This window comes from Trachypithecus francoisi, unplaced genomic scaffold (genome assembly GCF_009764315.1).
Source record: "Trachypithecus francoisi isolate TF-2019V2 unplaced genomic scaffold, Tfra_2.0 Lachesis_group11, whole genome shotgun sequence".
Taxonomy (NCBI): Eukaryota; Metazoa; Chordata; class Mammalia; order Primates; family Cercopithecidae; genus Trachypithecus; species Trachypithecus francoisi.
Window position 1 is genome coordinate 26,942,392 of NW_022681456.1, and position 26,279 is coordinate 26,968,670.

Below are 26,279 nucleotides of genomic sequence, written 5' to 3' on the forward strand. Positions count from 1 at the left end.
CCCACTAGAAACAAATTGCTTTTTATACCACAGTTCTTTTAAAATTATATATTTGGTAGAATTTATAAGGTGACAATTGCCAAGAAATACAGCCTGAATACAGGTGCAGATTAGAGAGGGAGAGTGAGAGTGAGAGAGCGCGAGAGCGAAAGAAATAGACTGAAATTCTTCCTCGGACCCAGCACTTGAGTAGGGATAATTTATGAGTAGTTCTGTTTGCCACACTAAAGCAACACCACCCTCAGAATTTCGCAACTCTTGTTTCTCCTCAGTTGGCAAATGTTGTTTTTGGTTTGCTAGTTCTGTTTTATAAAGATGGAAAAGACTTGCAGTCTTTCATTTAAGTCATCCGACTGAGAAAGCACGCGTGGAAATCATCATGTGAATATAATTACAATGTGGCAGTAATAAGCATTTATAATGCAAGTTTAATCATTTACAGCTGACACATTTAAGAGCCCGTTTAGTTATCTTGAACAAAAGCAACAGTGTGGCATAGTGGTTCTCAATCCTGGCTGACTTTAGAATCACCTGGGGAACTTTAAAACAAAAAAATGTTCATGGGCACAGCTCCTGGAGACTTTAATTTATTCTGTCTGAGGCAGGGCTCAGGCCTCTGTGTTTAAACGCCCCAGATGATTCTAATTTGTAGTCCGACTTGAGAACGCCTGGTAAAGCAGAAGGCGCATGCGTCTAGAGTGAAACATTGGCTCTTCTCTCAGGGATCCACAGAGACTTCACTCTCACAGGCTGGCACGGTAACTGTTCTCTGTGGCTCCAAAGCAAGGTCAGCCTCATGAGGCACCTGCAACCTTGGCTTTTCCTGGGGACAGGATTAAGAGTTTTTCCACTCATTCGTTTATTTGACGAAAACTACTGGGTACCTACTTAGTCCCAGGTATTGTACCAAGTACTGGGGATGTAAAGGTAAATAAGCACAGTCCCTGCACTCAAGAAGTTCCTAGTCTGGTAAGAGGGAGAGACAGACACCAGAATAAGCAATGGTATTACAGGTGCTTCTACCCCAATTTTCAGTTGGAAAAATGTAGTTTCCTTATCCACGACATCTCTTTTTTGCCTGGCAACATCTCACTTTCCCTTCTTTTGGTGCTGGTTTTCTCTGAGAAACCATTTCCTCTGGTTCTGTTTTCTTTTGTGAGTCTCAATTCAGAGGCCCTATCTTCCTGACCAGGGGCTGGCTGAGCAGAGTCACGTGCCCAGCAGAGCGGACTCCTTCCCGGGATCTGAGTGGTGAGAGTGTTCAAGGATGGCCCATGTTTACAGCCCACATCAACCATCGTGACAATGGAGACTTGCTATCCTTTGGTTATTCTTATCCAGATTTGTGACATTCTTCTGATTTCTGACATTTTGGCTTTTCCTTTGATTCTGTGGACTTCCTCCATCCTTCCATTCACTTCCCTTTGGCTAAGTCAGCTACAGTTGGTTTCTGTTGCTTGCAATACAACTCAGTTGTATTGCAATATAACACAAAACTGAAAAATTCAAAGAAGGCTGAAAAAGTAGCAGCTTGGTTTAATCTTGACTTGGATTTGGGAGACCTGGTTTCCAGTCCTAGCTCCACTGTTTTTTCTGTTTTTGTTTTTGATTTTTTTTTTTTTTTTTTTTTTTTTTTTGAGACAGAAACTCGCTCTGTTGCCCAGGCTGCAGTGCAGTGGCGCAATCTCGGCTCACTCTAGCCTCTGCCTCCCGGGTTCAAGTGATTCTCCTGCCTCAGTCTCTCGGTAGCTGGGATCACAGGCACATGCCACCACACCTGGCTAATTTTAGTATTTTTAGTAGAGACGGGGTTTCACCATGTTGGCCAGGATAGTCTCGATCACCTGAACTCATGATCTGCTCGCCTTGGCTCTCAAAGTGCTGGGATTACAGGTGTGAGCCACTGCACCCAGCCTCCACTGTTTACTTAGCTGAATGACTGAGTCTAAGGAGGTCATCACTGAGCATGTTTGCTCTTCTTTAAAATGTTCCATAAATATTTTTTGAATGCCTCATGTGACAGATGAAGGGAATCACAATAGAGTTTCATATATTCTGAAAGAGATATTTATGTCCCACAGAATTTTTTTAAAGAATAATACGGGCCGGGCGCGGTGGCTCAAGCCTGTAATCCCAGCACTTTGGGAGGCCGAGACGGGCGGATCACAAGGTCAGGAGATCGAGACCATCCTGGCGAACACGGTGAAACCCCGTCTCTACTAAAAAAATACAAAAAACTAGCCGGGCGAGGTGGCGGGCGCCTGTAGTCCCAGCCATTCGGGAGGCTGAGGCAGGAGAATGGCGTAAACCCGGGAGGTGGAGCTTGCAGTGAGCTGAGATCCGGCCACTGCACTCCAGCCTGGGCGACAGAGCGAGACTCCGTCTAAAAAAAAAAAAAAAAAAAGAATAATACGAAATAAAGTTCATGAAAACATTTGATCAGACATAAGATATTGTCTAAAAAAAGCCTTTCTTTCAGGGTATCTTAAAAATTACTTATGGCCCCCACCTAGGGATAATCTCTTGCTCTTTTCACAGATAATTTACATGTTGGATCTAATGTTATCTTGTTGCTACTTACTTAGTACAAATAATCATTCCTAAGGTTTTCCTGCCTATATTTAAAATAGGCAATTACATAAAATCTCCTCTTAGGTAAAATAAAATATTTTCCTGCAGCCAATTCAGAAATCTAGAGTACTTCTCTGTATTAATTTTCTAATAATTCTTATATAATCATGTGTACACAAAAATCCAACACTTTTGTCCTTCTGTATGATACTATGAGACTCTTATTTTGATATTAGGGCACAGGGGCCAACTTTTGACAGAGTGACTTGGGGACATAATTAACAGCTGACCTACACTCTGCTTCTGGGACTCTTGATTTCTCTTGCTAAGCAATAATGACCTATATGCAAAGCTGGGTTTGCTCTATTCTTAAATCTCTGAAAATATCCGAGTCAATAGAAAAGTTGCAAATGGATTACAGGTCACTAAACCTGGGTTTTAAAAAGAGAAGCAAGCCAGGTGCAGTGGCTCATGCCTGTAATCCCAGCAACTTGAGAGGCAGGAAGAAGCCAATAGTTAAGAGAGCAGCCTGAGCAACACAGTGAGACCCCTGTCTCTACAAAAAATGTTTTAAAAATTAGCCAGGTGTGGTGGCACATGCCTATAGTCCTAGCTACTTGGGAAGCTGAGACAGGAGAATCCCTTGAGTCCAAGAATTAGAGGTTAGAGTAAGTTATGATCATGCCACTGCACCCCAGCCTGGGCAATAGAGTGAGACTCTGTCTCTTAAAGACAAACAAACAAACAACAGAAAAAAAAGAGGCAAATAATTTGAGATGAACAAAATCATAATTCACCCTATTAGGGAATTTGCTCAAGATTTCAAGCTATCTTGATTAAAGATAGGCGTGCATTTGCACATGTGTTTACATACACAGGTACACAAATGAAACCAACCACTAAGTCTCAGGAAAATGCTGCCGTGGACAGTTGCCACAGTTCAGGTTTCAGATCCAGGTTCGACATAGCGTTCTACTTCACTTTACTCCCTTCCCTTTGAAGCTAAAACAACACAGTCCTTGGAGTCATAGAGTTTTGGTTGTAGAACAAAACTTAGAAGTTATCTGACTAGATAACTGGCTATCCAGATGACTAAATCATCTGCCAGATGATGTGAGAGATCCCTCTGCAATATCCCCCACAGCTGATAACTTCTTTGAAGAGACAGGGTTTCACAGTATCTAAATGCACACGCTTTAAGTCAGAGACACATCTGGGTTACCCAGGCTCTACCCCTTACTAGTAGTCATCTAGGCTAAGTACCTTAACCTCACTTCTCTCAGTTGTAATTAGGGGTTCCAACCTCATAGGGCTAGTGTGATGCTTGAACAGACTACTTAAGTGGTACGGTAAGGACTTAGCATGTAGTAAGTGCTCATACAAAATGTTAGCTAACACTGACTACTGCTAAAATAGGCCCATTCCAAAGTTAAAGCAGCTCCAACTATCAGGAAGGTCAAAACCAGCTGTCTGCTTCCTCCGTCTCATGAATCCTAGTCTGCCCTACAGAATTTCACCAGTCTCTGAGTCGCTGTCAACAGGGAGGGTGGGTGGGGCCATGGCCCACCTGAGTCTCCTTGTTACCAAGCAGAACATGCCCAGCTTCCTCGACGGTTCCTCATGTGGCCTCCATGATCAATGTGTTCTCCCCTGGACGTGCTCCTGCCTGCCAGGGCCCCTTTAAATGTAGCGCCTGTTTTGTCTTTTTTATATAAGGCCACTGTGTTGATTATTTGGGCAGAAACCACCTAACTCAGCCTTAAATAGTGATTAATTAAACCCCAGAGGCTTGTGTCAAAAGTTTGCCAATGAGCAGTTAGCCAGCCTCTTGCCAGCTGTGTAACCTCTGGCATCTCAGTTTCCTTGCCTGTAAGACAAAGGGGATAACAGTACCTACTTCACTGGGTAACTAGTAATTGTGAAGACTCGATGAGCTAAGATTTCTTCTACTCCTATTTCTTCCTTGATCCCCCCTCCAGTCTAGTATTTTTGTTTGTTTGTTTGTCTGTTTTTTGAGACGGAGTCTCACTCAGCTGCCCAGACTGGAGTGCAGTGACGTGATCTTGGCTCACTGCAACCGCCATCTCCCAGGTTCAAGCGATTCTCCCGTCTCAGCCTCCTGAGTAGCTGGGATTACAGGCACCTGCCATCATGCCCGGCTAATTTTTATATTTTAGTAGAGAAGGGGTTTCACCATGTTGGCCAGGCTGGTCTTGAACTCCGGACCTCAGGTGATCCACCCACCTCGGCTCCCAAAGTGCTAGGATTACAGGCATGAGCCACCGTGCCCTGCCCAGTCTGGTTTTAATGCACACAAATCCACTGAAACCACTCTCATCAAGGTTACCGACCATCATCATACAGTCAAATCCAATGGTCAAGTTGGCCTGTGTCTTTCTTGACCACTTAGCAACGCTTGTCATATCCAATCATGCCTTCCTTCTCCAAATACCTTCTTCACGTATCTCTTACAGGACCCCCCTCTCCTGACTGTCACACTACCTCTCTGGCTACTTCCTCATAGTCTCCATTGCTAGATCCTCCTCCTCAACTTCAGCTTCTAGCTGCTTGACTGCCCCATGTCAGCTTCTTTCAGAGTCCATACTCACTCCCCCGAGGTAGTCTCACCAAGTGTAATATAATGGATAGGAACATGGACTGTGGAGCCAAGCTGCCTTCCTAGGTGGACCCCTATACTTTCAAGTTGTGTTATACAGGCCAGTGACTTAACCTCAAGGTACCTCAGTTTCCGCACCCATAGAATGGGGGGTAACTTCATACAGTTGTTGCAAGGATTACATTAGTTCATACAGGTAAAGTACTTAGAATGTGATAAGGATTTTCTAGGTGTTAACTAGTACCCAGTTCCATGGCTTTCTATATCATATATACCGATTATTCCCAAATGTATATACACAGTTTCCATTATTCCTCTGAACTCGTCATTCATATCTAAATGCCTACCTGACATCTCCAAATTTCCACATTGATGTCAAATGAAATCTCAAAAGTTCGTATCACCAAAACTGAACTCTTGATTCCACGTCATCTCCCAACCTTCTTTCCCCTAGTCTCCCCAGTTTCACTCAAACTGTATCACCATTCACCCAGCTGTACGGGCCAAAAACCTCAGTCATCCTCAACTCTTTTCTCCCTTATCCAACCTTCAGCAAATCTGATTACTCCACCTTCCAAATGTATCCAGAATTTGGTCTCTCTGCACTCCTTCCACCACTACCATCTGGAACAAGCCACCACCATTTCTTGCCTGAGCAACTGCAATGCCATCTAATTGGTACCTCTGTTTCCCTCTTTGTTCCTACATGATTTATTCTGTAGCCAGGAACAAGAATATTCTTCAAAAATGAAAATCAGATGTTGCTCCCCTGATTAAAACTCTCTGATGAGTTTCCACCACAGGTGGAATGAAATCCAAACTCCTCTCATTTACTAACAATGCTCTAAGTGACCTGCCTTTATCTCCTTTTCAGCCTCATCTCTTACCACTCTCCCCTTACCTACTCTACTCCAGTCACAATGTCTGCCCTGTGTTTGTCAAACTCATAAGCAAGTTTCTGCTTCAGGGCCTTTGTACTTGCAGTCCCTCAGGCTAGAACATTCTTTTCCCCATCTTTACATACCCCTTCCTCATTTCTTTGCAAACTTTACTCAAATGTTACTTACAGAGACCTTCCCAGTCCATCACATCTAAAAAACAGCCTGTCTTCACTTCTGACCCATTACTGTCCCTTTATCCTATTTTTCTTCATAGCACTTAATACACAAATAATAAACATATGGACAATATGTCCATATATATTGTCCATATATGTTTATTTATTTGCCCAGTTATGCATAAATAAATACGTTTGTTTGTCATGCCTACTAGAATGTCAGCTCCTTGGGGACGGCAGCTGTATTCCATTCTGTTCTCTGCAGTATCCACTGCACCTAGGCAGTGTCTGAAACACAGGAGGCACTCAATAAATATATCTTGAATGAATGAAGAAACAAATAGTGCTTAGCACAGCTCCTGGACAGAATAAACAACTGCAAGTTTGTGATGTCAATTTTGGAAGGTAAAAAAATGTTTAATAGAAAGGCCAAAATTCTTTAGTGATACTATATATGATGTCAAAAATGAAAACATCACATTTTAACCTAATTTCAATATAAATACACATTATATTATACTCACTTGGAGTTTCTTCCAAAATTTCCTGGAACTTGGTTCTCTCATATTCCACTAACTGGCGTTGAAGGTGTGGTCTGAGACTCATAATTGTAAAATTGGCCATGTCCATTTTCATGAGGTCCAGGACATGGAATATTTGTCTAAAAATTTTAGAATTAAAATGGAGAGATGATTAGGAAGTGAAGCTGAAATTCACTAACAATGATCTATGTTCCAGGCCAAAAACAATAAACATCCCCGAAATGGTTTTAAAGTTTCAACTGCCATTTGGTAGGGTCATGTTTCATAGAGGTCATATGTGTACTGCAAATGTGTTCTTCCACAGATCTCAAGAGTAATTATTTGAAGCATAAACAATCTTAATGATGTAAGAAAAATTCAAGAAGGAATTTTCATTTGAAAGCCCCTGAAATTTTAAAGAGCCTGGACACGGGGCATATGGCTTCTATTCCTTAGGGAACAAGAAAAATTAAAAAAAGAAAGGACAAGGCAGTGAGGCACTGAGGAAAAACACTTCCTTTTAGAGTTAGGCAGCTCTGTGCTCAAACCCAGCTTTGCAACTGGCCAGATTTGTGGGCATATACACAAGTAAATCAGTCTCTCTGAGCCTCAGTTTCCTCATCTGTGAAAGAGGACAACCTCAACCTTGGAGGGATGTTGTGAACAGTCAATGAGATAATGATCGTAAAGTGCAGGCGGCAGTGGCATCCAGTAGGTGCTCAACAAATGACCATGATGAACATCACAGATTTGAGATCGTACTAGGGTAATAAGACAACTAGAAGCAAGGATCCCATAACTGAGGAATTACAATCTGCCAGAGCCAAGCACGACTCTAAGGATTAACACCCGTTTGACAGAGACTGTCACTTTGAGAGTCGATCAACCTGCCCAAGATCGCAAAGTAAATTACTCACTACATGCAGACTGGTCTTTCTCCTACCTTTCCAAAAGATTTATATCAAACTCAATTCTCAAAGTGGCCACCACACACAAAAAAGAAGAAAAGTCCGCTTCAATGGCAAAAAGTGTTGCAGAATCTTCTTTCCTCTTGGATCACAAAGAAGTTGTCATCTATGTGGCCAGATGAAATCCTCGTGACATAATATGCACCCCACTTCCTCAGAGAAGCTCCAGCAGACGTGGCTGGCTGACCACTAAAGGCCCATGCTCCCTCCCCGCAGTGCAGATTTGTGGCTGTGAAAAGTCTTTCCAGGCTGTAACTACTTTTCTCAACTCCCCTTTCAATCTAGGTGGGATCATGTGACTAGTCATGGTCAAAGGGAATGTGTCACTTCGGGGCTGAGGTGGCTATACATTACATATGTCTCCCCTATGGTCTCTTTCCCATTTGCCAGCTGAAAGGAGAAGACTCTAAGGACCTGAGCAAGGGTAGAGCCAAGCAAAGAAGGAGGTTGGGTACTTGGATGAGATGTGGAGAGTTGTCTGATCAAGGACCCCTGAATTGGACTGCGACATCAGGGAGAAACAAACTTTTATTGGATAAACCACTGAGAATTTAGGGTTTACATGTTATAGCAGCTAGTGACCATAACTAATAAAGAAGCCTTGACCAGATTAGGTCCCTTGTCGGAGACTCTGTTAAGACCCTCTACTTCCCCTTCCACTTATCAGAACTGTAATTAATTGTTCAAGGTCTCTCTCCCCATTAGACTCCCTGGAGTCAGGGATTATATCTGTCTTTTTCATCACTGCATCTCCAGGGCCCACTACGTGCCAACTAACAACCTTGTCAGATCATTCTATGTGAAAACTCGCTGCATACAGTAAATAATTGACATGGTCTCTGCTTATATGGTTTTCTTCTAGGGTCAGTACTTTATTTGGGGTACTAGTTGTTATTCTATGTTCACCGATGCCCAACTTCCCTTCTGAATGAACTCAAAGATATTCTAGGAAATGCAAACAGCAAAAGTGCTAACCTCAGCACCTCCACGATGTTGCCAGTAGCCTTTAACTCTCTGATATCGTTATCTCGCACGGGAGCACACAGCTTTCCCATCGTACTGATGACATAGTTGGCCAGGCCTTGGATGTCAACAGCACTGTGCTCAGCCTGCTGCCTAATGAGGTCTGTGTCCAAAACTTCACAGATCTGGTTACGAAGCCGGTTGCCACCAGGAGTCAGAAAAGAGAGAAGAATCTACAGGGAAAGAAATAAAAATTAACAGCGTCATGATGTGAATAAAAGCTGTCACTTTTCACCTCAGTGTCTAGATGACCAAGCCCTTTGCCCACATTTTAGTGCCTCAGATGCCACAGAAGTTGACACTGACTGCATGGTGGATCAGAGGAGCATTCCAGTGTCTCAACCCTAAAAAGAAAGGTCTATCTTCTGAATTAAAGTGCCCCCACCATGGGAAATTCCTGCTCCTGTCAGAACAAAAACATCTAGCAAGGAGGCAAGATTACTGAAAGCACAGTAAGTCCTTACTTAACATTGCTGACAGGTTCCTGGAAATTGCAACTTTAAGTGAAATGATATATAATGAAACCAGTTTTACCATAGGCTAATTGATATAAACAACGGTTAAGTTTCTATGGCATATTTCTGGTCACAAAAAAAATCACCAAACTTCTGAAAGACCCCAAACACTTCTAATATTAAACACTGAGATAAATGTGAGCTATACATACGAGAAAAATTAATAAAAACAAGACAATGATTTACCCAATTTTTGGTGAATCAGTGAGTGACAGCTGCCATGGTGGTACGTTAAATTGGGGAAGAAATGTTTGCAAACAAAAATTGTTAAGGAACACCACCTACCACCACACAGTTCAAAAATAAATAATAATGATGACAGGCTCACTGAGCACTTTCATAGCACATTGTTTATTGTTGTGCATCTGTATAATTATCGAATACTTTATGAATTTTTATGTTACAGTAACTTGTATTCATTCGTTTTCCATCCTGCTTACTCCAGTTCAGGGATGCAAGTGGCCAGAGCCTACCACGGCAGCTCAGAGCATAAGGCAGGAACCAGCCCGGGACAGGATGCCATCCCACTGCAGGATGCACTCACTCACACACCCACACTCACTCAGACTGAGACCATTTAGACTTGTCAATGAACTTAACATGCATATCTTTGGGATGAGGGAGAAAACCAGAGTACCCAAAGAAAAGCTCCGTAGACATGGGGAGATCATACAACCTTCACACAGACGGCAGTCCCAGCTAGGAATCTATCTTTTTACTTTTTCTTTCTTTTTTTTTGAGATGGAGTCTCGCTCTGTCATCAGGCTGGAGTGCAGTGGCACAATCTCGGCTCACTGCAATCTCCAACTCCCAGGTTCAAGCAATTCTCCTGCCTCAGCCTCCTGAGTAGCTGGGATTACAAGTGTGCACCACCATAGCCAGCTAATTTTTGTATTTTTAGTTACAGATGGGGTTAACATGTTGGCCAGGATGGTCTCGATCCCCTGACATTGTGATCCGCCCACCTGGGCCTCCAAAAGTACTGGGATTACAAGGGTGAGCCACCGCCTGACCAGAATCTATCTTTTTGCTTATCAACATTATAAAGAAAAAACAGTGAACAAATCAGTAGGATGCGAGGATCTACTACATTTCAAAACGTCTACAGGTAAAAGTTCAGGGAAGAAAGAACAAGTTGCAGATCATGGCTCCAAAAGAACTCTTTAAAAAAGGATAGATGAAAATATCCCATGGGGTCCATTAAGTATATTTTACACATAGAATATTTACTATATATGAGCAGCCTATTTACTGATTATTCAGTTAACAGAGGACACTGTGCTTATCCACACAGCACATGCTTAGGAGCCTGCGCTCTGAGCCAGTGTGGCTCAGTTCAAGTCCCTCTCCACCCCTCAAAGCTGTGTGACCCTGCATGAGTCAGAAAACTTGGTTTTTTAATAAGTAAGAATAACAGGAACAACTACTGCACAGCATTCTGATAAGAAATGAACAATGTAGTACAAGTGCCTTGTAAATGTTAGCTAACATTACAACTGTTACCTCATTTAGTTCTTATGACTACCCTAGAAGTACTCAGGAAAGAGAGACTTAAAGAGAGAACCCATCACTAAACCAGGACAACAATCTAACTCTAGAGTCTCTACACTTTAGCATCACCCTAAGCTGAGTCCACAGCACTATTTTCCCAGCCTTCACTCTACTCCAGGAGGCTCAGGGGATAACCCTGTCAGTGAACTTGATCTTTTTTTGAAAAAGAGTGGCCAGTACTAAAGGACATACAGCAATCTTTGGGGGAAAAAAAAACTGCTATACTTTCAATATTTGTGTTTTCCTCTGTCCCCAAATTCGTATGTTGAAACCCAATCCGAATGGAATGGTATTAGAAGATGGGGCCTTTGGGAGGTGATTAAGTCATAAGGGTAAGGTCCATATGAATGGAACTATACCCTTATAAAAGAGACCCTAGGCTGGGGGGCGGTGGCTCATGCCTGTAATCCCAAGCACTTTGGGAGGCCAAGGTGGGCAAATCATGAGGTCAGGAGATCAAGACCATCCTGGCTAACACAGTGAAACCCCATCTCTACTAAAAATATTTTAAAAATTAGCCGAGATTGTGCCACCGCACCCCAACTTGGCAACAGAGTAAGACTCCGTCTCAAAACAAAACAACAACAAAAAGACCCTAAAGAGCTTCTCTGCACTTTCTGCCACGTGAGGACACAGCAAGAAGGCACCATCTATGAATCAGGGAGTGAGCCCTCACCAGATGCCAAATCTGCTGGTGCTTTGATCTTGGACTTCCCAGCCTCCAGTACTGTGAGAAGTAAATTTCTACTGTTTATAAGCCACCCAGGCTATGCCAGTCTGTTATAGCAGCCCACCCGGAGTAAGACGCTAACTGACACAGACAACACAGCAACTTGCCTCTCTGATTTCTTCAAACAGTTTGATGGCATGTTCAAACTCAGGAGGGTCAGCATTTAGTTCTGAATCCAAGACGTCCCAGAAGGCCTGATGAACAATGTGCTTCACTCGACCAGCCAAACTATGGCAATAAAATGAATTGTTTTTTAAAATAAGCATCATTTTTTCCTGATTATAAAAGAAATATCCTCATTGTAGAAATCTTATAAAATGTAAAAAAAACAAAACAAAACCAGAATTGTCCTTAATCCCATTATTAATCTTTTAATATTTTTCTTGTTGAATGCATTATTTTAACATAGCTAAGCACATATATGCAAAATGTATACTTTTCATTTAACATTCTGTCCTGTTTCCCCTAGACCTTGAAAATGCTTTCAATAACTTCATAAAATTCTGTCCTAAAGAGATTTCATAATTTATGTAGCTACCCTTCTATACAGATCTTTAGACTTGTTCTACATTTTTGGGATGAGATGGCAAAGTTGCTCTTCCTCACCAGCTGAAATTTCATGGCATGGAATAGAACAGATTGGCCCCAAGGGCACATGCATTTGAATGCCTGCCAACTTCAGCTTAGGTGTCCCATTTAAAGTCAGCCAGACCAAACTGCCGAAATAGAAGCCTTCCGAGGGAGAGCTCACAATAGAATAAGTGGCCACCTTGCTTCACCCCTTATGTCAATCCCTTAAAATAGGTGCACATTAAAATACACATTCCTTCCTCACTCCTATACCATTTAGCAACAGCTTTTAGAAAACCACGTCCCTCCACTGTAATTACTGACGAGGCTGTTTTCCCACAGAGCTAATTACCTTTCCCAAGCAGAGGCCGTAAGACCTTCATGTAGGTACTTACTACTGTGCCTAGCACAGTGCCTGATATATAGTGAGTGCTTGACAAATGCATGGTGAATGAATTCATAATTTGATAATTGTATCTCTTTTTTTTTTTGAGACGGAGTTTCACGGTCGCCCAGGCTGGAGTGCAGTGGCGCAATCTCAGCTTACTGCGGCCTCCGCCTCCCAGATCCAAGTGATTCTCATGCCTTAGCCTCCCAAGTAGCTGGGATTACAGGTGTGCACCACCACACCCAGCTAATTTTTGTATTTTTAGTAGAGACACGGTTTCACCACATTGGGCAGGCTGGTCTTGAACTCCTGATCTCAGGTGATCTGCCCGCCTCAGCCTCCCAAAGTGCTGGGATTACGGGTATGAGCCACCACACCTGGCTAAGACTTTAATACACAAAGGCAATGTGTCCTAACTCTGTACTTGGTTTCCCTTGCTCACATTTTCTAGCCATGGCAGAAACTGAAGGTAAGAGAGATTAATATTTTCCATAGTATCAAAGTATTTATGTGCAAGGTACTTTTATACTAGTGAGCATACATCTGAAGTGAGTAGTGTAGCCCCCACCTTATTCTTGGGAAGCATGAGGTTCAGGTACTCTCAGCCAAGCCAGGATTCAAGCCCCAGGGTCTGTCTGAGCCTAAAGTGCCTCCACTATGGCCTGCACTCGCCACTTTTGAATTTAAAGTACAGACATGCCCTGTCTTTTGCTTTACTTCACACAAAATACAAATTTTAACTTTAAAATGAGACTCCGTCTCAAAAAAAAATTCATTTGTATTAGTCAATAAAAGTTTACTGAACACCTAATATCTGGGAAAAGAACATTCAAAAAGGAGAAGTCAGAGGAACAAAGTTTCTGAGACAAGATCCAGGCTGGTGAACCCTGAGGTTAGAAAGGAAGCCAGCGTGGCTGAAGCACAGCAAGCAGGAGGGACAGCACTGAGACAGGGTCAGGAGAGTGGGGCCATCCAGGCCATACAGAAACTCTTAGATTTTTAGTCTCTGAGTAATTGAAAACCATTGAAGGGTTTCTGGCAAAGAAATAATCTAATATAGCTTATTCTTTAAAAAGATCATTAAGGCTACTGTGTGGATATGGAAGATGAACCGTGGGGGGCTAAGAACGGAGACAGGGCAACCAGTTAGGACTGAAAGGGTCCGGGCCAGAGATGATGGTGGCCTAGCCTAGGGTTGCAGCAGTAGAGCTGGTATCAAGGGTCATGGAGAAATGCAGTTACCAAAGGAAACCAAACAGATATACCCATGATAGATGGCAAGCTTAAAAAATGTTCATATTATATGAACAACATCCCCAGGAGGACTATGATCCACTTTTTAAAGAAGAAAAATTATTACATTGACTTCCTTTACTTTTCCTGCTTTAAAACAAATGAAAAAGTTCTGAACGAGGTCAAATATTCTCAGTTGTCTTAATTGATCGAATGCCTCAGGATTTATCATTGGTACTGCGAGGCTGAAAATTCAATCCATGAACCAACTTTGCTTCTAAAGATGATTGATCTGTAATAATAGTCTCAAGCCTCTTCTCCTCTTTGTCCCAGGAAACCTGTGAGCCACTGACTCCAAAAAGGCTGAAGTAGGATCCAAAGGGGTGGCTCCAACTAGAGGTCTGAGGGCGAGGTTAACCAGGAAGTGCCTCTTGCAGCTGTGACTCCCATCTCCAGACATTTCTGGATTGCCTACTTTTAACACTTTGACCGTTCAGGTGCATTTATTTATTCTTCAGAACCTGAATATCAGTTTTCAATAAATCAATCTGCAAATATTTCTTGAGCCTATACTGTATGTCCGGCACTATGCTAGACAATAAGGATACAGCAATAAACAATACAGACATAGCTCCTCCATAAATGACGCATTTCAATCAAGTGGGGAAGATGGACATCAAACAAAATTATAAGACCTCTTAACAAAAGGGAGGCAGCAAGGGCTACAGGCGTCTCTAGCAAAGGGATTAATTGTAGTCTAGGGGGTTCAGGAAGTTTCCCTCAGGAAGTGACATATGAACTGAGTTCTAAAGATTATAGGTAATATGTATCCTAGGGGAATTTTTTTTTTTTTTGAGATGGAGTCTCACTCCGTCGCCCAGGCTGTGGTGCAGTGGTGCGATCTCGGCTCACTGAAACCTCCAACTCCTGGGTTCATGCAATTCTCCTGCCTCAGCCTCCCAAGTAGCTGGGATTACAGATGCCCCGCCACCATGCCCGGCTAATTTTTGTATTTTTAGTAGAGATGAGGTTTCACCATGTTGGCCAGGCTGGTCACAAACAGGATTTTTTTTTTTTTTTGAGACCGGGTCTTGCTGTGTCACCCAGGCTGGAGTGTAGTGGCATGATGAGAGCTCACTGCAGTCCCTGAACTCCTGGGCTCAAATGATCTTCTTGACTCATTCTCTTGGGTAGCTGTAATTACAGGCTCACGCCACCATGCCGGATAATATTTTTATTTTTATTTTTTGTAGAGATGCGGTCTTGCTTTGGTGCCTAGGCCAGTCTCAAACTCCTGGCTTCAAGGAATCCTCCCGCCTCCACCTCCCAAAGTGCTGGGTTTACAGGTGTGAGCTACCACACTCAGCCAGAATTTTTTGAAAACAAGTATAAGAACCTTGTTAGAACTAAATGTTTACCCCTGAGGATATTATACAAGAACTTCCAGAAATCAGTGTGAGTATGTCTCTCTCTCTCTCTGTCTCACACACACACACACAATCTTCAGCACAGTTTACGTATAACAAATGTCCCCAGGTTACCTGTTTTCTGGGAGGGCCTCTTGTTTCAATTGAAAATTCTCATTTACAGCAATCTCGTGAGCAAGAGTCAAGTTTGATAAGTTCCTTGTTGCAGCCATCACTTCGTCAAATGTTACAACTCTTGGAGGGCTTGTTGCTGAAAGAAAAAAAAAAGGCAGTTCATGTTGTGGAAGAAAAGTTGTCATCCAACGAGGCCTCCTGATGCAGATAAGGTTTAATTTATCAGAATGTATAGACTTGAGAGTTTTATAAGGAGACTATATATTAAAATAGGTGAATTCCCTCACTTAATAAAGGCTTCAAAAATTTAAGAACTCTTTCAATAGGTTCAGTTACCATATTTGATAACATTGTCTCAAATATTTCTGAGACCATCTTATTAATATAGGCCCATTATAAGTTACTCTCAAAAATTAAATTACCAGGCCGGGTGCAGTGGCTCACGCCTGTAATCACAGCACTTTGGGAGGCTGAGGCTGGCGGATCGTGAGGTCAGGAGATCGAGACCATCCTGGCTAACACGGTAAAACCCCATCTCCACTAAAAATAGAAAAATATCAGCTGGGTGTGGTGGCGGGCGCCTGTAGTCCCAGCTACTCGGGAGGCTGAGGCAGGAGAATGGCGTGAACCCAGGAGGCGGAGCTTGTAGTAAGCCGAGATTGCGCCACTGCACCCCAGCCTGGGCGACAGAGGGAGACTCTGTCTCAAAGAGGGAAAAAAAATTACCTCATTTTTAGTGCCCATTGAAACCTGCACTTATATATATTATATAGGAAATTGATAAAATTATTTTTATTCTATAATTCAGAAGTCTCATTAAGTAGACTCAATATGAAATAACTGATTTTTAGAACTATATTTATTTATTTATTTATTTATTTGAGATGGAGTCTCACTCTGTTGCCAGGCTGGAGTGCAGTGGTGCAATCTCAGCTCACCGCAACCTCCACCTCCTGGGGTCAAGCAATTCTCCTGCCTCAGCCTCTCGAGTAGCTGGATTACAGGCACGTGTCACCACGCCTGGCTAATTTTTGTATTTTTATTAGAGATGGTGTTTTGCCATGTTGGCCAGGCTGGTCTCGAACTCCTGACCTCAGATGATTCACCTGCCTTGGCCAAAGTGCTGGGATTACAGGTGTGAGCCACCGCACCCGGCCAAAAACTGTAATTTTTAAATGTATAGGCAGTATAGTATAAGTGCTTAGGTTCACTCTAAGTATTGCCAATTGGTATTTATCAATGGATTTCACTGAGGCATAGCCTTCCTCCTCACAGGGTTGGCCTGAGGTGACTGAATGAGATAATTTAAGTAAAGAAAATAGTAAGAACTCAATAAATTTACATAATTAAAAGTAAAATAGAATAAATCTGAGAAGCCGGATATTGTACTTCTCAGTAGGAAGTAGTAAATTAAGAATTTGAGTTATTTCTAAAGATTATACTAAGAAACTATTCTAATAAATCATGTCTTTTTAAAATCACTGTTGGAAATCTTAGCTTCTTTTAACTAAAATCATAATGTCAAACAACAGCAGTGACAGGTAATACTTTACTACCTAATTTTTTATTTTTTCCCAAGATGGGGTCTTGCTCTGTCACCCAGGCTGGAGTGCAATGGTGCAATCTTGACTCACTGCAACCTTCACCTCCCAGGTTCAAGTGATTTTTCTGCCTCAGCCTCCCGAGTAGCTGGGACTAGAGGTGCATGCCACCATGCTCAGCTTATTTTTTATTTTTAGTAGAGATGGGGTTTTACCATGTTGGCCAGGTGGTCTTGAACTCCTGACCTCAGGTGATTCGCCTGCCTCAGCCTCTCAAAGTGCTGGGATTACAGGTGTGAGCCACTGCGCCTGGCTACCTAATATTTAGGAAAAGATGAGGAGGATCAGGGAAAGAGGAGCAAGAAAAGAAAGGTGATGCACAGAATTGGTAAAACCCTTCTTCAGGATGTCTAGGTACCCTGGTGTCAGATGTACCAACCCCACATACAGTATAAAGAGTGAGAAAAGGCACAGAAACCTGGGGTGGCTGCTGTTAATTTCTTTTGCCAGGTCTGACTCAAGATTCTCCTTAAAAATGTTTATATACTTTGGTCCAATAATCCAGTGATATCCAAAAGACTTTCCAGAAAGGCTTCATGAACTAAGATGTTCATAAAGCACTATTTGTAACAGCAAAAAAAAAAAAAGGAAACTAACTAAATGTCCAATGATGAATCAATGGTTAAGTTTACCATATATTCACTTGATGAAGTAATAGGTATTCATAACACCAGTGTTTCAAAAACATGTAATCATGAGTAAACGTTTTAGTTATAATACTAAGCAAGAAGAGTCCACACACATATACACACATATGTCTATGTGAAGGATAAAGATACGGCAAAGCACTGCCAGCTGTCGTCTTTGGGTGATATCACAGGCAATGTTTTCTTTTCTCTATTCTTACGTATTTTCTAAGTTTTAAAAAATAAAAATGTAAAAATTTAAAATACAAATGAAGCAATTTGTAAGAAGTGGACAGTTCAGCATATTAAACATTAGTTGCTTTTTCCTGCATTTGCTTTGCCAGTTAAAGGTGTTATACTTACTAAATAAAGCGCCAATTTTAAAAAAAGGCAAACACATCTGCTTTACACATCTCTAGTTTCTACACACAAAAACGGGAAAACGATATCTCCTTTTGCTGTGACCTCTCTTTTAACTCTTTCTCACACCCCTAATGTAGTAATTCTCCTTGTGGGTACCTTCCTGGGGTGATTTGCACAATATTTTTTGAAATCAACATGAAACCCTTTAGATTATTTCACTTCCTTCCTGACCTTTCAATGAAGACCAGTTTCCTTCAGTGTAAATCAGGAATACTCAGAAAAGACCAATTTGAATTTATCCTTGAGCGGGGATCTAAGAAGTAATCTCAAGGAATGGCTTTCTGCCATTTGGGAGAAAAGACAGACGAGGTTGAAGTCCTGCTTTATCGTCAGACCGAAGCAGATCGGAGGCAGTGATCAAAATAAAAATCAGCAGGTTGTAAACTTTAGTGGCTATTTATGTCTGAGAATGTGTCCAGGAAAGCTGCAGTGCCTCTGCAGCGCTATTCTGGGGCATCTAGAAAGGAGGGGAAGTCTGTTGCTCTCAGGTATTTCTGAGTTTTCAAATCCAACACATATCTAGAAGTAGCCCCGCCACCCTCAACCCCTGCTCCCCCATTGGCTCACAAGCAGGAGAGCTGGATTTGCTGGAGGAGTCACTTGTAAAGCTCTGCCTGGAGCACTCATAGTCACTGAGCGAAGCCATGCTTTCGGAAAACCGGGAAGAATCAGAATCGCTTGGCTGGTCCTCTCCCACACACTGCTTCTCGCCATTGAAGGGCATTGTGTGTCACTGAAGTGTGGGTAAAAAGGTAGCACCTGCACAAACAAAGAGACCCTGCATCAATGTTCTAGTTTGCTTTCTCTCTTTGCCAACATTTGATGTCCCACTGATGGCATTTCTTGCAAATGCTACCTTCTCCAGGAGGCCTTGCTTTTAGCCAAAGTGAATAGCACTCCTCTTGGGATGGCTGCAGCACATCTCCTACATCTCCAGGTGAGTACTTAGTTCCTTGTATATTAGTCCCTTGTTATTTTCTTCCCATGGCTACTTCTGAATCTCCTTAATAAAGCAGAGATTGTGTCTTGTCCACGACCAGTGCCAAGTATATGACAAGTATTCATTCAGTGTCAGCTAAATCAGAATCCCTGAATCTCATTTGGTAAGCTTCAACCAGAACATTTGCAAGCTGATATCACGACACATTCACCAGCCTGGTACTGCCAAAGCCCAAGCCCTAGAGCAGAGAATTTACTGCTTAAGCCTATCTTATTAAACGTCAAAATTCCCAGTTCCTTGTCATGCTCTTATTTGAATATCTTCAAGTTTGTTTCCACTTGAAGTCGTTTCTTTTTCCCCCAGTTATTCCCCTGTAATATAACAACTGTGCTATGCATGCTCTGCTCTTAATTTTTCTCTACTACAGTTGCCTCAAATGAGCTCTGGCTACTTTTCCAAGTGAAAGTGAATAAGAGCTTCCAGCCATGAGAATTTATGAACTAGCTTAAGAGTTTTAACTGTCCATTTCATTTTTCTACTTTAGCTGGATAGCACACTTGGTTTCTTAATTGTATTTAACAAGGCAGAAAAGTGCAAAGATTAAAATAATTGGGAGTCAGGAGTCCAGGGTTTGTGACCTGGGTTCGTCATGAATGTGCCGTGTGACTTTATGCACACTTTTCTGAGAGGTTGGGCCAGTTACAAGGTTTCTCTCAGCTAGGAATATAAGATGCTCCAAACCCAGAGTTCCATGAGGCATCACTAGAAGTTCTGGGAAATTAAATGTGCTTCTGCCAGGCATGCTTAATAATGTGTAACTATACTTGCAACTATACTGTCTTCCAGCAATTCACTGGAGGTAGAGTTCCTGACACAGGGGCTGCAACGGAAAATTTAAAAGCTTCAAAATGTTTAGAAACTCTTGTTTAGTGGGTATATGCCTCCACATTACAACTGGGCCTTAGTGTATCCAAGCAGAAGCCTGCATTTGAAGCCAAAATGTCCATTATTACTCTATTAAAAAATTGTCTGTTTCCTCATACAGGCTTACGAAGAATATCTAATTCATAGGGTTGGTGTGAGATTTCAGGTACTCAATACATGCAGAGTGTTTGGAACAGTCACTGACACAGTAAACAGTATACAAATGTTTTCTATTATTTGCTTTTTCTTGTTAATATCATTGCCTCAGGACTTAAACACTCTGGAGGGAAGAACAGTTTTAGGTCAGGATAACACCATGTTCTTCAACAGACAAACAAGGCTGGTAGTTAACATGGAACAGAACTCTTGGCACTTGTTGGACAGACAAAAGCCAAGAGTGAATGGCCCATCACTGTGTGAATGTTCTTCCGTGAGTTCCTTCATACCTGCTCTTACCTTTCTCGGTCTTGAGTTTCCAAGTAAGTCACCTGGGGACAAAGCTACTTGATTCAAAAGGCACTGAGGATATTTAGACTACTTTAAAAACTATTTTGGATTCTCCCTTAGACTGATGATTATGAAACCAGGCTGTTTCTTTAAGAAAGGTAATACGCCTTATGCAAACTTAGATCTACCTAACTTTTGCCACTGCAACTCACAAGTAAATCAAACAACGTTTCAGAAACATCACATCTCATCATACCTGGAGAATTTAATCAGTGGTCAAAGGTAAAGTCAACAGAAAAGACTGAAGATGACTCCAAGCAAAGCCTCCAACACGATAGCAGGTCACTATTCAAAGAAAATTAAGTACTGTCATATTCACATTTTTATTGTATTATTCCATCACTTTGTGATAATAAATACAATATTATGTCATTTCTTCTGAGACCAATCACTGGAATGCAGCAAGCATTCAAATATTTATTGTTGAATAAATGAATGGTAGTAAGACTACTGACATTCAAGAGGTGTGAATAGGTACAAGGATTTGAAGGGGCCAGTGCTGTATTTCACTATAGATAGAGAGGAGATTGGTTTTTAATTTGCTTGTGATTCCTCAGCTTGTGTCCAGCTTTACTTCCTTATTTCCTTTCTGCAGCAACTCTATCTGCAAATAGTTCTGCACTGGTTCAGGACTGCAAAGATACACTGATGATAATACACGTCACTGAAGTCGTTAAGAACATTGCCTCTGGAGCTAGGTGGACTGGGTTCTCAATCCTGGCACCTCTTGATTATTTACTGACTAGAAACAGAGAACTTACCATCTGTAAAATGGAGACAATAATAGTATCCACCTTGTAGAAGTGTTGTGAAGATTAACTGAAATAGTATCTGTCAAGTGCTTAAGCTCCTAGTAAGTGCCTGACGGATGTCAACTATTATTTTATTCTTACAAAAGAAGTTACAAGTTCCGAAAACGTAATGTCATAAAAAACAAAGAAAGGTTGAGAATATGTTCCAGATGAAAAAAAAAAAAAAAAAAAACACTTGATAACTGAGTGCAATAGGTGATCCTAAAGTGGATCCAGTACTGAAGCAAAAATGCTGTAAAGGACAGTATCGGTCAATCAATAACACTGTTAACAATATTTGAATCTATTGTCTATTGTCCAATGTTAAATATACTGAAGTTAAAATGTACTGTGCTTTTCTATTTAGGAATAAAGGGCCATGACATAATACAACTTTTTCTCAAATGATTCAAATGAAAGAGAAAGAGAAAAAATAATAAAGCACATAGGGCAAAATGTTAATAGGTGCATCTGAGTAAAAGGTACACAACAGGGTATTCCTTGTATTATTCTCAAAACTTTATCTGTAAGTTTGAAAGTATTTCCAAAAAAAAAAAGATTAAAAGAGAAGATGATGGGCTGAACTGAAACTTCAAGATTCAAATTCAGAACAGTCCAACCTCTTGCAGTTTTGAAATTTTGATTGTGCCCGCCGCTGCGATAGCTTAAATACCACTCTATTACAAGAACTCTTCTAGACACTCAAACTTGTCCTGATGTCCTTCTTGAACAGTGCCTAAAGAATAAAACAGAAAATAGGCCAGAGCCCTCCAGAAGAGGCAAAACAGATAATCCTTTTTAAGAGTTCATCCCTAGGTGGGTTCCCTTTTCCTAAGTCTCTGGGCCATGGTTTACGACCCTCTGTGATCTTAACTCTGCCCACCTCATTCTGTAGTGCTCTCCCACTAACCCCTCATGATCTTCTTTGGGTTCCTCAGACACGCCAAACTTCCTATTTCAGGGCACTCACACCTGCTATTCTCTCCCCTTTAAATGTTCCTCTCCCTGATCTCCTTGCAGTTGGTTCCCCGTTGTCATTCAGATTTGAAATTTAATGTCACCAACTTCGAAGTAACCTTCCCTGATAGCTACACTCACTGCATCTAAATGAGCCAGCTAGAGCTTAGAACACTGCCTGGGCTAGAGCAGGAGCTCAATGAATATAGTTGCATGAACTAATTACGCCACACTCCTATTCATAAGACACCTTGAGTTTTCCTTCTTTTCTGCCTCACTCACATTACTCATATTCCCATTATGCAGTCACTTACAGTACTACACTTGTGTGCATATCTGTCTCCCACTAGACTTTAAGCTGCTGGTGGAAGCTGTGACTCTCCTCTCCAATTCCCAGTGCCTACTTCAATGCATTTGCAAGACACCGAAAATTCAAACTAGCAAAGACCCACAGTTCCAGGAGCTTAAAGAAACTCACGTGTAGCAAATAATAACAATTACAGCTAACAGTCACTGAGTGCTTATTACTACCTCAATAATAAGCAATCAATAACTGCTCTATGATAAGTTCTTTACGTATTTTATCTCCTTGAATCCTCATTATAACCTTGTTAGCTAAGGTATCATTATTATCCCAATTTTATCATAAGATCCTGAGGCCCAGAGAGGTTGCATTACTTGCCCAGTGGTTCACAGCAGTGTAGAGGCACAACTCAAATCCAGGAAGCAGATCCCTGAAACCCATGCTCTCTACCACTCCAGGATGGCTGGAGAAAATTTGGTGTGCTGCTCATTCTTTCCACTCCCACTGCCAAATCGATCTACCCATCACCATGTGGACCCTTGCACACGTGGTAGCAAGCTGATCTTATCCTGGTATGGCTGCTCAAGTGCCATTCTGTGAAAGGCATCACTGAAGGAGTTCGTCACCCAAAACAATTCACCACCACCCCGCTACAGTGATAGAAAATCCTCTAGGAGGGAGCCATTCTTTATGCACCACAAAATCCCTAAACCCCACATTAGCAAAAAGGTTAACTGCTTACAGTCATAAACATTTTGGAGTGAAATATTCACTCTAGCAGGGCCTTGAGGAATGGAACCCATCCAGTTAAGGTTAGCTCATGCAAAAAAGAAACTTCAAGAAACATCTAGTGGGTACCATCCTTTAAGACCAGATCAAGGTCAGATGCAAGGACAATCCTTCGCATATGTGTAGTAAAGGGAAGGGAGTCAGAGGACTAAGTCTGGGCTCTGAAGAAAAAAGTTGCAGATGATGTGAAAAATTTCCATCTTCTGCAAAATGCTGCTTTAGAATCAGTCTCAAATAGCAGCGCTAACGTTATTCATCCACAGCAAAGCAAAAACCATAGAGCAGAATAAAGTTATTCATCCACAGCAAAGCAAAAACCATGGAGCAGAGGGATAGGGGCCTACACCATTCATCTAGACAATACTGGTCTTCATCAAGTTAGAACCAACAAAGAGCTAGATAAAAGTCAACAAGTCAGTCACTGTCTACAAAGCAGATGTTCACGTTACACATGGCATTACAGCATCAGGGAGAAGGATTCCTAGGCACTTTTCATATTTGAAAGCACTCCTCCCACACTTGCTGGTCTGTTTTCTGTTAATACCTGTGCTTCCCCCTCTGGGGCCCTCAACCTCTGACAAAATGGCATTGAAGCTGCTTCCACACATGACTGGGTATCTTCGGCCCTGGGCCTCTTCAAATCAGGCAACTTCCACTGGCTGTCAGGGTGATGCATGAAATCCCTAGAGAAGAGAGGAAAAGGACCACAGAAGGGAACCTCCTCAAGTGGGAACCACTGAGATAAACTCATTATCCGTTGGCAGGTAAGAAGAGCAAGGTCCCTGATTGGGCTGGTGACCATGGGTGCTGAGACGTCCACTGGGGACAAGGACAACTTGTTCAGTTTCTTCACAGTTAAGGTAGCAGGACAACCATCTAAGATTTTCCCAAACTGCAGTCATTTGAGTACCACTCTTTATGACTATTTCTACATCTCCCTCCTTACCTATACTATAATTTACTAACCATGTCTCTTTATCTTAGCTAGATTTTTGCATTTAAATGTATTTATTTTAAAAGGAAACTCTGTCATTGTGAAACTGCTTACTTAATGGAACAGATTTTCTTAATAGTAACGAAAACAAGTAGCTATGTTCATCCATGTGCCACCTTAAATCATTGCTATTACCCCCACTGGTGCCACCTACAGTAGCAGCTTTGGGAAGCACAAGCAACCCCTGAGGGTTCAGCGTTCCAGCCCAGGCCCAATCGGCATTTCTCCACCTCTTCCTCTTAACCAAAGGTCCCGGCAAGGGGACGTAGCAGCAGTCTGCACGACCTCGCCCACGTCCTCTGGCCGCCCCTCCCCTCCAGCAGCACCACGTTTCCTGTCAAAACAAACCCTTGGGGGAGGGGACGGTGGAGGCAGAGCGGAGTGCCGGGGAAACCACGGCAACAAGCTCCAAACACACGCTGCCGGGCCCGCCCGGCCTCTACCCTGGCTCAGTTCCCCCACTCCAGCCCGGCCGGGGGGTGCGGGGGAAGGGGGTGCCTGATGGCGGGATGCCGCTGGTACCTGTCCAGCAGGATTTAAACAGCGGCGAAGCGGCCTCCAGGACCCGAAGTCTGTGTCCACCCCGACACGCGGGGCGGCCACTCGGTGCCCCGCTCCCCGCTCCCACGCGGGACGGCAGTTCGAGGTCAAACAAGGGGAGGTGGAGTGGTGAGACAAGAACTAGGAGACGAGCTTGATGGCCCCTGCCCCGCCGTCCCAGCATGGAGTTCCGAGATAGGGCGGAGGAGCCTTCGGGCTGCAGCAGTGTCCCCTCCGTTGGCCCCGGCCGGTCACCTCCGAGCCGGCAACGCCTTCCCCGTGAAGGATACGCACCGGGTCCAGCACGTAGACAAGAGGAGAACGGCGACGGAGTGATCCCGCGTGAGGGCTCTCTGGGCGTCCCCTCACCGAGCACAGCACTATCACCTCGAAAACTCACCAGTCCAACAACCCCCCTAACCCCAGCGTCCCCGCCGCAACGCGGTATTTAAAGGGCCCTGAGGGACTCTAGGGAGGCAGCAACGGCGCGGCCATCACAAAACCGGAGAGCGAGGGGACGACGGCGCGACGGGGCAAGGGGATCCAGGGCCCTTCAGGCTCCGATAGCCGAGCGCTCACAGACTGAACCTATTAGAGAAACAGTCTTCGTCATGTTTAAACCAGAGAGGCTGAGGATAGCTCGGATGGGAGGGTGTTTCGGATGGGAGACGGCACGGTCTCCCCGCCCGGCAAGTGGTGCGATCCGGGCTGCCGGGGGCGGGGAGAGCAGTGTTTACGGAACTGAGGCCGCCGCACCGACGGGAGCGCGGGGCGTTGGGGGCGGGGCTTGACGGTGCACTGGGGGCGGGGCCGTGCGGGGGCGCCGGGGTAGGGGGACCAAGCAGGGGCTCTGGGGGCGGGGCGAAGCCGCCGGCCGAACCTCCAGCGGAGCGCGGAACGGATCCCCTGGGCTTTCGGGGGCACCGGCGTGGACTGCACCGCGAGCTCCCAGCCGCGCGTGGAACATTGAGTGCCCGTACACCCCTGTCTAGACGGGGCGATCCAAACTGGGTGCCCACCACAACACTGTCCACACTTACAGAGACAACCCAACTAACAACGCTGCTGCTGGGCTTTCCCACGGACGTCAGCGACTAACCGCGTCATCTCCAGTTGCGTCTACACCTCCACATAAACACCGGTTCAGATTTGCACCTGCACGGGACTATTAGCTCCTCGGAGTCACACCCCTCCAGGCCTTCTGAAGACTTGGTGTGCGTGCAAAAGATAAAGCGTCTTACTTCCTCTGGGGTTCTTGGCAGCACCTATCTCCTGGAGAAATTTCGACCTTGGTTAATGTAAATAACCAGTCCCAGGAGGGCTCTGTGCCGTCTGGCCTGCTGCTCAGCTCCTGCTGTGGGCGTGCTTGAGGGTGTAGAGAAACAAGCTTCCCCCAACTGCTCACATCAAAACCATGCCCTCTGCCAGGTGTAAATCGGTGCTGTATTACTTGGGAAATAGTTTTATGCAGGAACTACTTACATGAAGTTTGTATAGACTAAAGTATTTCTGTTTAGTGCCGAAATTATGTCTGGATTATGGAGGCAAATTGGCCACCACCGTTCAAAAACAACAACAACAGCAACAACAACAAACAA

At 43.3% G+C, this 26,279-nt stretch overlaps 1 protein-coding gene across 13 annotated transcripts in view; it reads right to left on the bottom strand.

Annotated features, from left to right (window-relative positions):
• The window catches only part of TCP11L2 (t-complex 11 like 2), a 42,504-nt gene extending 17,168 nt beyond the window's left edge, over positions 1 to 25,336 (bottom strand). The window contains exons 1-9 of one of the 13 annotated variants that reach the window (XM_033220795.1): positions 24,976 to 25,333; positions 23,692 to 23,830; positions 20,503 to 20,591; positions 18,792 to 18,938; positions 18,503 to 18,694; positions 15,286 to 15,421; positions 11,661 to 11,781; positions 8,710 to 8,930; positions 6,770 to 6,906 (exon numbers count right to left, since the gene is read on the bottom strand). In XM_033220795.1, coding sequence (XP_033076686.1) covers positions 6,770 to 6,906; positions 8,710 to 8,930; positions 11,661 to 11,781; positions 15,286 to 15,421; positions 18,503 to 18,659 — 772 coding nt within the window. In that variant the 5' untranslated portion in view covers positions 18,660 to 18,694; positions 18,792 to 18,938; positions 20,503 to 20,591; positions 23,692 to 23,830; positions 24,976 to 25,333. The other 12 variants (XM_033220794.1, XM_033220791.1, XM_033220792.1 and 9 more) reach the window with 12 other exon arrangements.
• Between the last annotated feature and the right edge of the window lie 943 nt (positions 25,337 to 26,279).